At 41.0% G+C, this 13,249-nt stretch overlaps 1 protein-coding gene across 3 annotated transcripts; it reads right to left on the bottom strand.

The window, feature by feature from the left end:
* Positions 1–1,612: 1,612 nt before the first annotated feature.
* LOC114139342 (SLAIN motif-containing protein-like) lies at positions 1,613–11,473 on the bottom strand. 3 transcript variants are annotated; one of them, XM_028009238.1, is made up of 9 exons: positions 11,183–11,472; positions 10,220–10,890; positions 7,413–7,549; positions 6,725–6,844; positions 5,302–5,442; positions 4,876–5,205; positions 4,612–4,755; positions 2,732–3,029; positions 1,613–2,606 (listed from the first exon to the last, which is right to left on the bottom strand). In XM_028009238.1, the coding sequence occupies exons 2-9, from the start codon at positions 10,876–10,878 to the stop codon at positions 2,552–2,554; spliced, it is 1,884 nt and encodes a 627-aa protein (XP_027865039.1). In that variant the 5' UTR covers positions 10,879–10,890; positions 11,183–11,472; the 3' UTR covers positions 1,613–2,551. The 3 variants fall into 3 exon arrangements, with proteins under 3 accessions (XP_027865039.1, XP_027865038.1, XP_027865040.1); XM_028009237.1 differs by having other exon boundaries at positions 10,220–10,887; XM_028009239.1 differs by lacking the exon at positions 4,612–4,755 and having other exon boundaries at positions 10,220–10,887; positions 11,183–11,473.
* Positions 11,474–13,249: the final 1,776 nt, after the last annotated feature.

Genomic DNA, 13,249 nt, shown 5'->3' with positions numbered 1-13,249 from the left:
TCAAAAGTTATTCTGAGGCCAATGACGCTGGTCAGTTTTAAATCGACAACTTCCAGTTGATCAAAGGGAAACTTTGCACTTATTTCAACAAATGTGTATCACCTTGCAATATCCAAATAAATTTTACTCATTTTACCCATTGTAAGCTGACACACTGAACATGACAACAAATTATTTTTGTAAGGTAGAAACACAAGAACTTCATATATCGGTTTGGGCAGAGCCTGTCAAAGACTGTATAGGTCTCTAGGCAGAACTTGATTTGGGGGTGCCCTCCTCCCACCACAAGGCACCACAACGCCAGTAATATTCCTTTCATATTACTTTTTTCAATCAATATTTTTGCATAGAAGACTAGACGCTATATTACCTTAGTCGCCCTATTATAAATGACACTTTAGGATTTTTGCAATTTTAAAGTGCTTGGTAAAACAACACAAACATGTTTTAAAATAGAATTTGCCAAATAAAAAAAAACCTTGAAATTTACGTGAATTACTGTTAACGCAATATTAGAAGCTCACTTTAGAAATAGTATTGTGATCATTGAGTCAATGATCAAATTGCATAAATACATATACTGTATATATATATATATATATATATATATATATATATATATATATATATTCCTTTATTTAATCAGGTAAACCCCGTTGAGATCTAGATCTCATTTTCAAGAGGGACCTGAGCAAAAAATTTGCAATACATAGCAACCTGGTTACAAGATAAAAACAATTAATACATATGCACAAGTATAAAAAATAAAATGCATGTATGTATGTATATATGCATGTATACATACATACACACACGCATATATATACACATGACAAGTTACTGATAGATACCATTTTTGATACCATGATACTCTTCAGGAAGCAGATATGCTTTGCTGCGTAATACGCAACCCGAGAACAAAAACTAAAGATGGAGTGAAACAAGTCATGCGATGCCATGGACTGAATGGTCATTCAGGGAGGAAGAAGCCACTGCTTCAAGAGTAACTTCAAATGCCACATTAGTTTGCAAAATAATAATAAAAAAAATCCAGGGACACAGAGCGCTTAATCTGTGGTGACATTTCTTGTAGTCGAAAGTATGGAAAAGTTAGGTGTTTGGTCTTAACCATCTTTACATTTGGAGAAAAAAGGGAAAGCTTGCAACTCTGAGAACACAATCTCAACTGGAACGTTCAGAATGACAACCTCATGTTGTTGGGGTGTCTTGCTTCAGGGGACAGTGTGCACTTTACAAAATAGTATGAGGAAAAACTCAAGTTACACCAGTTCTATCTTTATGATCTTATTATTTTAGCTAAACACGCAAATTAATCAAAAAACTACTTTCATATTTTACATTACAGTAAACGCTTACACTTACTTTTCTAAATAAAAAAAAATACAACTAAGTGATATTATGGTCCATTATTAAGTCTCTAAGCTTCAAACTGATTTGTGCACATCGAGTTTGTTTTATATAAATATGCTCTATAAATGAGCTAGACCTTTGTTATTGTTCATTCCTAGATTGCAGAGTAAACAAGTAAATTGTGGTTTAAAACTTTTTAAATGTTTTGGCAAATAAAGCCTAAAAATAACCAGGAAAACACTTACTGCTTCAGGGTCAAGTTTATTCATTTTCATCACAGCTCCCAAATTTCAGAGGCACTCTTTATGAGGGTGCATAGCTGACTAAGGCACGAGGCCTCTGTGCATAAACATGTTTTTTAATACAGTGTTTTACAAAAAGCAGGCCTTCAATTCACCTTCAGATATGCAGTAAAAATGCCTGTGAAGTTCAGTCGTGTTCAGTACCTTCAATTGTTCATAGAATGCAAGAGTTCCAGCTTTAATGCACCTTGGCACAAACTATGTGTTTTTTTCAGATATCAATAAGGGCAGTGTGGTTGAGAAGAGTTGCACTGCTGTGTAGGCATGTAGCAGAACACAAACACGACACAATTCACAACAAGTCACTCAAACATTTGTAAGTTTCCACAGATCATTGTTGAAACACATGGAAGATTTGTCATATTGCAGTTAAGACAACGATGAGAAGACTGTTGAGCAAAGGGTAAAACAACAAAACCCAGCATGCAACACTGTACTTTCATCTAGTTATTCAAATGTACAAACCAGCAATATCTTCATTTTTGTCTTCATTTCAATTACAGCAACAGTGCAGAAATACGACCCCTAAAATTCCAGCAGTTTCTCAAAATCACCATAGAAAAATATGTCAAATTGACACAAACATATATATAGATTTTTTTTTTCTGTAGGAAATCAAGAGTTGGTCCACGTAACTAATGGAGTGTGCCTGTGCAACTCCACGTCGTCCTACACATTCTCTCTTTGTCTCTATGTGTGGGTTGACAATGTATCATGCAAAGGAAGGAGATTAACTACAAATCCAGTGCAGTCCAGGGATCCAGCCTGAAATGAAGGACCTAGAGGTTCTGAGACTCATTTAGGGACACAGTGGCTGAGTTTCTTCAAATACAGGAAAGTGGGGTTAGTGTTCCAGCATCCTCAAGGACGGGAAGAACTCAGTAGCAGCCGTCTTTCCAGGATTCATCTGAGATTTTAGTCATGCCTAAAGACCTGTCAAAATAAATTAAAGGTTAGTCTCCATTTATACTCAGACAAGTGTAAAATTAAAAGTCCCTAAACACTTAAACTCTTCGTCATATCCACATTTCTGAACCCGTTTCCTTTTGGCCACTGACCTCCTGGGAGGCTGGGTGAGTTTGCTTCTTATGGAGATTGATGACACAGCCTGACCCCGCCCCACCGCAGGCCTTCCTCCCCCAACCGAGGCCCTCCCAGGTACGTAACTTCCTCCATTTACAGATCCTGGAGACTGGACCCGGCGACCGCCTGCCACAGGAAGCGACTGGATGACTGGGAGACCTCTGGGAGACTGACGACCAGCTGACATGGAGCCCACAGGGTTGACGGCTTTGACCGGAGTTCGCAACGTGAGTGGAGACTGACCGTTGCTCCGCAGACGACTACAAGCCATACCTTAAGCAGGAAAGAAAAGGTTTCAACACAGTCTTGATATGTACAGTTTATTGAGATTTTAGACAAACTGTGGACAAAGGTATCTATGTGATTGAACTTCTATGGCTTCAATGTTTTTTTAAGAATATTTGCTCAAGCTGTATGATTAGGAAGGCAATTCTGCTGGAAGCTGATCCTCTGTCCCAGTTTCCAGCCTCCAGATGTTTCTTTTTGAGGGCTTGTGCCATTTTTGCAACAAATAGCGATAAAGTTCAATCTTGGTTTCATCCGACCTGTTTTTCATGGCTTTTTACAAACTGCAAATGTGACTGGATGGGTTTCTCTCAACAACTGGTTTCATCTTGTATCTTTTCTATAAAGGTGACATTTGTGAAATGCATGACCAATAGCTCTCCTGTCTACAGATTCACAAACATGAGCAGAGGGTCCCTGGAACTCCTCCAGAGTTACCATGGATCCTGTTTTTTTCCCCTTATTTGGCATTTTCAGATTAGGAGATCAAAAGATTTGCATTACTTTCAGTTGATTGTTTAAACAGCTATCAGTGTATTTATATAGGAGGAAGTGTTCTGAATTAAACATCAAACACTTCACATTTATAGCAGAAGCTTATTTGCTATGCGTATCCCTAGAGCAACGTTTGTTTACATAAAAAAACAAAGAACATATCATGACAAGTTTAATTCAGCAAAAATTAATAATTTGTTCCTCACTTCTCATTTATGCACCTTGCGTTGACCTATGTCATAAAGTCCCAACGAATGAAGTCTGTTGTTTTAACAGGACAAATGTTACAAAATGAAATTGTATGAATACTTTTGGGAGGCAGTGTGAGTGAGACTCCTGTGTTGTCTGTGGAAGCTTTAGAGGAGCAGTTCTGGATTAGCAAAAGAAAAATAAATACAAAGGGCCAAGAATGAGGAAGAGAGAGAAGCATCTGAGATGCTTGTGCAACTGTTTGAGAGTTGCATCATGCATGTGTAAGTACAGTAGTGGCAAATAATGTCTTAAATAAAAGCCGATAATAACTGTGACTACAAGATTTAGGCAGGATTATTTTGTTTTAATATTTCTATTGAAAAAATGACAACTGCAGTGTTGCATAACTACTTTCAGGCAAAAGTGCTGGCACCATCATTGTTCATGATGAGGGCTGCTTATCGTAGCATCCGAAGTGATGTGAGCATGCACAAAATTTGTTTTGCAAGATGTGATGCCATGTTAGATGGATAAATGTAAACAAGCCTGCTACGTCCTTACTAATAGCCTCAAATTTGTAATAATTAATCTATCAGGGATATCTTTCTGTATATTTAATGAATCTTGGAAATATTTATATCTTTAAGTGCATTAATTAACAAGAATTATGTTAATGTGCTTAACACATTAATTAACAAGATCCAAAAAAGATTGGATCTTTTTTATGTTACCTCAGAAAAAAGATCCAATCATACCCCCTGGCATAAAAATAAGAAACCTCCTGTCCATTCGTCTTAGCATTCTTGTGGCCATGCACACATCAAGAGGCGGTGGAACGTTCTATTTTAGGAGTGAGGGAAGCGGGTAAGGAGGGCGGGGTTACCTGTGGAGGGGGAGCGGGTCAGGTGGGACATGCGGTTGCCAGAGCTCTGGAGGTTAGCCTCCATGCTGCGGCTGTTCCTGACTGCCTCCAGGGAACGTAGGCTGGTACGGGGGGCCAGGTTAGGCATGCTGTGTCTCAACTCCTCTGCAACCACACAAAATGTATTCAACAACTGAATAAACCTCATTTTAAACTACAGCAACCTTCCTGGGAGTATTCTTGGCCTCGCACACGATGGTAACTCCTTACAAAGCTTTAGTCTACCTTCACTCTTGGCGAATTTGAGCAGCTCTGCACTGGGACCCTGCAGAGAGCGCCTGGGCGTTCTTGTGCGCGGCGCCCCGAGTCGACTGCTGTACTCCTGCCCGTGGTTGGAGGTGGAGGGAGAGAGACAGCGAGGCGAGCCCAGCGGCGACGGGGTAAAGCGATGCCGGCGCTGGGGAGCCGATGACAACTCGTCCTCTTCGTCCTCCAGGCTGTATGTGTCAAACTCCTGGTCGCTGTACGTACCGCCGCGGCGCAGGGACTGCAAAGACGTCGTGGAGCTGCGGCGAGACGCAGAGGCTGAGCTGGAAGCGTAATCCTGCCTAAGACCTGTCACCAAAGAAGACGTCACACTGAAGCAAAAATTGCCCGCACAGAAGTGATGCAGAGGAAGCACCAACAACTCTGTTTGACACACTAACTTACTCTCTTCCTGTAAGCGAGCCATGATCTGCACGTCAGTGAGATCCTGTAGCTTGTAGCCCATAGAGATGGAGTCATCTGAGGTGCTGAGTTCACTGTCTATAGAGGACTGGGAGCTCAGGGCTGAATGCATGCTGGGGACAGCTGTAATAATAGACAGTGATGCCTGTTACAGCAAAAACTAAATGCTACATAATGATGCTGAAATTTAATATTATGGTGAGTAAATAAAATGCAAAAATCAACATCAGAAAAAGCAAACAGTGGCATAGCAACACATCATTTGTACAAGAATCAATCTGTAATTTGAAAAAATAAATCCTTTGTTAATGTTGTGAACACATCCTGGGTACTTTCCCCTGTTTGCACACAAACTTGAAAAAACAAAAATCACTTCCCAGGATGATTTGCACAACACAGGAGCAGGAAGTTGGCGTAAAACATTACAAAAATTTTACTGTCTTGCTTTGTTTACAGTGCCTTGTAAAAGTGTTCATATCCTGTCAATGCACTACAACAAGTAGTACATAAATGTAAAATGGAAAAAAAGGAATCCCGTAAATGCAATATAAAATACATTGAAGTGTGTAGTTGTAACATGATAAAATGTATGACCTTTGCAAGGCGCTGTAACTTAAATCTCTCCACCGTATTTTAGATTTCACTCTGTTTTAGCAAGGCAGCATTACTCTAGAAAGATTAATCTCCTCATGAGGTCCCCTGGCTGACAAACAAATAACGGATTAAGACAAATGCAAAACATGTTACGTAAAAGATCTCAGACTAAACAGGACCAGATCACTTTGACCAGGCATGTTCAAGTTGATCCAAAAGTCTGTTATTTGGAAAATTGGGAAACATCAATACTGTAGATCTTTGAAAAAAAAAGAAAAACTATAGGAAATGAAATCAGACTCTACAAACTAAGCCACGTATAAATTTCTCCAGTTGGAAAATTACAAGTAAATGTAAACAAAAAAAGTAAGAATCTTTAGACAGCCATATAAAATTTCACACTCATTATAATGCAATAAAATAGCACCTGGTTGTGAAAAACACATCAGTAGTTTTACTTCTGATGTTTTTTGTCTGTGGTGAAAATAAAAAAAAATTTGTTGTAATTAGCACTAAGTTACCAATTACAAATACATATTTAAGGATCTCCTTATTTGGCTAGCTTTCTGTGGTATTAGATGTGAACACAAATCGTTGCCAGGCAGAAAGTAGTAATCAGTCCAAAAAAAATATGCAAAAGATTTTGGAAAATGGTTTGCAGTGCTGGGAGGCCCAAAGTAAAGTGGGTCAACATGCACAGGGTCAAGTGTGGCTCCTAAAAAGCCGACACTTTTTAACTCACACATGTAAACTGTGAATGTTATCAACATTATTCCCACCAGAGAAGCAGTGCGTTAATGTCATGCCATACCTGAGCTGCCACAGGTTAGTACGGATTTGTTAGTTGTTTTGTGGTACCCAGGAGAGATCAGGCCAGAGCTAGTCGAGCCGCCCTCCGACGGGCTGCAGTACATGGTCCTCCATCGAGACGCTGCGGGCAACAGGACAGGACAGATCAGATACCCAACATGAACGGAGAATGACGTCAAGTCTGAAAAAGCAGACTAAAAGTATCGGATTAACACATAAAACGCGTGTGCTTGCTTAAATGATTAACTCTACAGTCTTTGCTATCAGGTTGATGTCGTTTTAAAAGGAGAGCAGCCCTGGGAACAGGGGGAAGGTAATCCAATCTAACCCATGACTGTATGCAGTTGTTCGGCTGTGGTGTGAATGGCTTTGTTGTTCAGGTCCTGCAGCTTGCAGGAAGCCGACGCTGAGCATGTGATAAATAATGAATGTAGTCTGTTGGATCAGATGCAAACTTTCTATCCACGCACAAAAGTGGATCATCCACATTGAATGGCACCATTCAGGCTTCGCCGCAGAGCTCAAACAGACCGATTCGTGTAGATGTCTCGGTGAGGTGAGCTGTAAGTAAGAATACGAGTCGAAGGGGGAGCAGGAAATGAGCTGAAATTTCATTTTCCTAATAAAAAAAATCCCATAGATTGGATTTGTTGCAGCAAAAATATGCATATTTTGTGTTAAAAGCGTACTCTGGTCCAAACGATTGATCAATGTCCGGCAAGCCATTTCCGTCTCCGGGCTGCGGTGGTCGAGGGCCTGCCGACACCACTTCAGCGGTGAGTCCGGACCTTGCTCTGCCACTTGCTTTCTTGGAGAAACATACAACCTGCGCAAGAGAAAACATACGGGACGAGGGGTTACACCTGGAGAAAACCGCAGGTAGGAACAGAAGAAATGAGAGCAACCTTCTTTTCATGACTTCACAGCAAAAAATTAAAGCAACAAGTCGATTAATGAGTCACTAAGGGGTTTAATGACGAAGGAACTTGTTTGAAAGCAAAAAGCAAACGCATCCTGTAACAAAAAGACTGGATGCCCTTCTTTTGTAGTCCGAGACTTTTTCAAATGTGTTGTCTGGGTGGGTGGATGATTGATCAGTTCAAAGGCTGAGAAAACCTCTATTCAGGAGACATCAGCCGCAGATTTCCATGGCTGCTTGTGGGCACTTCTTCTGTGGCGTCTAATGTTGCTCCGGCGACGGCAAACGGCCGTGAAGTCTGTGCGAGCTTTGAAGTGGTGACGATCACATGGGCTGATCTTTTCAGTAAAGATACACAAAGCAATGCTGGATAGACTGGTTCTGTAGAAATCAACAGCAAATCATCTTCCCATTAGGCAAACACAAAAGGTCCCGTTTCCCAGTGGAGCGAGCAACAATGCGGGGAGCAATATTCAGGTCACACACCCTGCCAGAGAGCTGGGAGGGAGGGTAGGGGACATGGAAGGGCAGGTGGCAGGAGAAGCTGCTTTCATACTGAAACTCTGTTTGTTCTGCAACAATGCTCAATCCATTCACACTGGTCACCAGGTGAGATGTTAGTGGGGATTTAGAAGACGAAGAAATCGAAACCACATCAAATGCTAAACCCATGTGGAGAGGGTTAGGTGAGTTTTTGTGCCGATTACAATGTTAAAGCACAAGGAAAACATGGATGATGTAAGAGTGCTTCACCTGCCACATGACTACCAAATCTTTTCAAAAGACTTATCAGAAAAACATGTGGCAGAATTGAAAGTTTGAGGCCCATTTGTGTCACATTAGCACCCAGTATCATAATGTTATAATCAATGTTAAAGAGGTAGACAATCACCCCAGGGGGAAATAAGAATCCTAAAGGGAGTCAGACATTTCTATTTTTAGATTCAGATTACATAAGATCACAATGCGAGACTTAGCAAGAAATATTAGTCAGACAAAAAATAGAAACAGCCCATGTGAATCTGGAAGAGCAGTACCCTGTGGAAGATGTTCTGTCCAACTGTAATTTCTCCCCTACATACAAAACACTAAGGTGGCATATGACGAACACTGCACATCACCTTAAACACATTGTGTTCAATGGAAACATGGTGGTGGGAGCATCCTGCTGTGGTTTCCTCAGCAGGATGGCAGGCAAACCGGTGACAACATTTATGAAGCAAAACATGGGATAATCGTGGAGAAAAATCTATATGAGGCTGGAAAAGACTGGAGGTTCAGATATGAGCAGGACAATGATCCAAAACATACAAGCAGAACTTCAACAGAATGCTTTAAATCTAAACAATAAGACTGAGCTTTAGGGTAAAAAGTTAAGTCTCTAGATGAAAAGGATTTGCAGTTGTATTAGCAGCATTAGGTGGTTCTGGAAAGCCTTTAGTGCAAATGCACACCACACGTTTTAGATTTCTATTCATTAATGTTCCTTTAACTTCAGAATTATTGGGAAAGCTGTGTAGCTGTACCACATGACGTACATAAAAAACACAAAAACCATACAACTATTGTGGTTGAAACTGGACAAAATGTGGAAAAGTTTAAGAGGTTATGAACATCTCTGCAAGAGAATGCAAAGATGGGCATCTCCTTCGGCGCTACACTGCATCTAAAAATAAAACACAGTATCTTTAAATGTGGGGCATCTAATTAATCACTCAGAAATAAATAATAATAATAATAATAAACAGAACAAAACAGTCTTGCCACACGTGGGGCCCCCACCTCAGATCACATGCTGTGCAATCCACCTCAAAGCAGTTTAGCCATACGCCAACATCCAGGCCAGATCAGATTATGCTGCAATGAGGATTACCCCATGTTTTGGCGATGATAACCTCACAAAGCCCATATGGTATGGCTAATAATGTGAAGCTGAAAAAGAAATAAGCTGAGTGGTTTGGCTGTCGAGCTCTATTGGATCAGGAAGACCATTGTTAACCTGTGGAAGAGTCATGCTGCTGATCCTTCTTCATGTAATATAAGATTGAAGGGTAAACAAGCATCAGTTATTGTATGAAACATAATGATGAATTACAATAATGAGGTAGAAGCAATTTGTGTCAAATCGAGCCAATAAGCTTGATTTGACTTGATTCGTGTTCCCTGAAACTGCTTTTACTTATTTTGAGGAGATACATTGAGAATGGCATATATTTTAGGTCAAATTATGCTCACCATAACATGTCAAGCACAATGTTGTTGTTTTTTTGCTCGTCTCATCTTTTAAATTACAGATATATGGCTGTCTGAGCTGCACGAGGTCAGAAAGAAGGCACCAGTTTGATGTTGTGCAGGACTGAGCTTTTCTATGCATCCAGATGCTGCCTAGTTTCTGCCCTGTGGGGGAGTTTCACACTTCACAATCCAGCCATCAAATGGAAAGGTACAAATGACTCATGTGGCTGAAGGGGCCTCCTTTATATACACGCACGCAGACATTATGAAATGAACCGTTAACTGTGACTTGTTTGCATAACTAGAAAACATAGATAACATACAGAGAAAAATGGGACCTACCAGCTGTCCTCGTCCTCCACCTCCAAACACTCATCTTCCAAATCTAGGACATCCACCTCATCCAGCGCAGTTTGGTCCACACCTGAGTCACTCTCTGTGAGCGTCTCTGACTCGTAGCTCTCCTGAGAGGGGCTCTCAGGGGTCTGGCTTTGCCCCTGAGACCGTTCGCTGCTGTTTCTACATGTTAGAGAAAGAAAGCTCCCACACGGGCCCAGATCTTCCTCTTCCACCCTGTCCTCCTCCTTTTCGTCGTCGTCTTCCAGCCTGCTGATCACGGGCAAAGGGGACATATCTTCCCCACTGCTGTTGTTGTCCTGAGGGGGAGACAGTTTGCAATCGGTGCTGCCCGGTTCTCCACTGTGGCCCACCCTGACCTGATCACAGGTCAGCCTCTTGTTGATATTGTCAGCGGCACTCAGGTTGCTATTGGCTCCTCTGGGGATAACAATCTTGGCTCCCCTGTTGCGCAGCGTCTCATTCTGGACCTCCAACCTGCGAACCAGCTCTTGGAGCTTCCGCACCTCCTCCAGCTCTACTCCAGCCAGGTCATGACCCCTCTCCTCGGCCTCTTCACACACGGGATCAGAGCTCTCCGTGAGGCCGGTGGGCCTGCCGTTATCGGGCTCAGGGACCACACCGGAACTGTCCGGGACCACCATGCTGCTACTCTGCTGGGAGACACCGTAACACATGCTATATGATACAGACGCTTAATAATTCTGCCTCTTTCCGTTACATAAACGTATTCACCCAGTACACTAGCTCAAATATAAACACGCTATTCACATGTAAACCCATCGGACTTAGCGTTTGTTTCCACTTATCGTAACGTCACTGCTTCAGATGAGTTATTAGATGCTGTATAAGCTAATTATTAGCCTAAAATTGCGACATTCTGTTGCTACCGAGACAAATGCCTCTCCCTGCCTAATGCTTGCATGCATGCTAACAACAGAACCGTACCGGTGATTCAGCCGTGCTGTCCCTGCGAGCTGGTGACTGAGCCTCCCGCCACTCAGAGCTCAAACCCTCCACAGCGGCACAGGGCACCGCATGAATGGAGACGCTAATTACAACCACGAGAAAACGACCCGCGGACCGAAAGCGACTATCCAAACAGTGAAGCGGGGAAAGCAGCTAGTCCATCTTCTGTTGTTGGTGAGCGCATCGCACAGCTGCTAACTAGCTTGATGATGGAATTAGTTAGCCCAGTTCAGTTGAGCAGACCTGCAGCGGAGCATCACTCGCTCCTCCCCCTTCCACTTATCCTGTTGGTTAGCGCCCTCTATGGGAGAACCTCGCACTGCAGTAAGACACTTGCAATGCAAAATTAAAGCCGCTATGTGTCGCTGTGTCAAACAACGTTTCCAACTGAGGAGACAGAATGTATGTCTTTTGGTGTGCTTTCTCCTGGCTCATAAATAACAGTGACAAAAAACACATCGACTTATGAAATCATCGCTATTTAGCTAATTGGAATAGGCTGCAGACAAAACAAAAGCTGCTGTATCCTTTACCCATTTTTGTCTTTTAATTAAACAAAAAGTGTGTATCAAGATTCACTATTAAATTTAGTTTAGATTTCAGGACAAGAATTTAGGAACTTTCTACACCAACAACCCACACTGGGATCCAAAAGTTCAATTGATAATATGATTCTCAAAGTGTACACACCCCTTCTTATAGTTACAGGTGTTTGTGCAAATATAATGGGTGTGTAACTGGATAGATATTCAGATACACAGTAGTCATTCAATCAGTTACAAATAACATAAATTATTTCTACTTACAAAATGTTCAACAATAAGTGAGTCATTTAAATCATTTAGCATCAAGTTAAGAAGTTTACATGCAGTTTTGCATTTTCAATTGAATGACCCTTGATCTATAGTTTATTCCTACTGACAGAACTGGTATAACCATGTCAGTTTCGTAAGCTGCCTTGTTTACGTGCACATTTTCAGCTCTGCCTATTTTTTATGAACTGAAGTCAGACTTTTTTGATGGGAACTCTTTATTGTCCTTAATCAATCAATCAATCAATCAATCAATCAATCAATCAATCAATCAATCAATCAATCAATCAATCAATCAAATTTTATTTGTATAGCACATTTCACCAGCAGGGAATTTCAAGGTGCTTTACATTATAACAAACACAAAAACACAAAGTCATGCAACATAGAATCAACAATCAAAACATTACATTAAGTCAAGAGCCATCATTAAATTCGTAATTGATTACGTTTCAAATGCAACTCTAAACAGGTGGGAGCCACATCTGTCACTATGCATTCGGAAGACCCATTTTAATCAATTGCTTAACTTTCTAGCTGATATCTTAAGATATTGTTTCAATATGTCCATATATTTTTCATCACAATGGCAACAAGTCCCTCCTTTTACAAAACAGCCTTGTGACATGATGGTTCCAACACTTCCTACAGTTGTGCTGGTGTTCTCAGAATTGCAAGCTTTCCCCCTTTTTACTTTAAATGTAGCAATAGTAATTATGACTAAACACAAACAAATAAATTTTAGTTTCATCAAACCACAGGACTTGCTTCTAAAAAGTAGCCTTTGCTTGAATGTTTCAGACAACTATAATCTGGCTCTTTATGTTGAATTTAGTGTAATGACTTTATCTGCTCTGAGTGGCCTCTTATCCTTGTCAATAAAGGACTTTTGTCACTGTGGATAATGGCTCTCACTTTAGCCTACATCTTCCCTAAGTCTTTAGCTTTTGATCTGGGATTGATATATACATTTCATACCAAAATATCTTTGGGCTTTTCTGTATCCTTACTGAATTGCACAATGGCTGGAAATTATCATGGTGTTTTGCATTAAATAGTCTAAAGAAAATAGGCATGGCACTTTCAGGCATCTTGAAATTATAACCAAGAGGGACTAAGACCTGGTGGACTTCCACAGTTCTCTTCCTACTTCCTTGGAAAACATGCCAAGGAATCAGTGGGATTGAGGTGTTGTTGTGTTTTTGCTAATAAATTTACATATCCTGGCAGAATA

Source organism: Xiphophorus couchianus, chromosome 23, assembly GCF_001444195.1.
Source record: "Xiphophorus couchianus chromosome 23, X_couchianus-1.0, whole genome shotgun sequence".
Taxonomy (NCBI): Eukaryota; Metazoa; Chordata; class Actinopteri; order Cyprinodontiformes; family Poeciliidae; genus Xiphophorus; species Xiphophorus couchianus.
This window is presented reverse-complemented; position numbering and strand designations above follow the sequence as displayed.

Bases quoted from the DNA above. Each gene is read 5' to 3' on its own strand.
- LOC114139342 (XM_028009238.1), bottom strand. From the start codon at position 10,878: ATGGTGGTCCCGGACAGTTCCGGTGTGGTCCCTGAGCCCGATAACGGC. The intron at 5,206-5,301 runs GTAAGTTAGTGT...CTTTGGTGACAG, and splicing joins GGCTCGCTTACAGGAAGAGA to GTCTTAGGCAGGATTACGCT. The intron at 2,607-2,731 runs GTCAGTGGCCAA...TTATTTTGACAG, and splicing joins CTCACCCAGCCTCCCAGGAG to GTCTTTAGGCATGACTAAAA.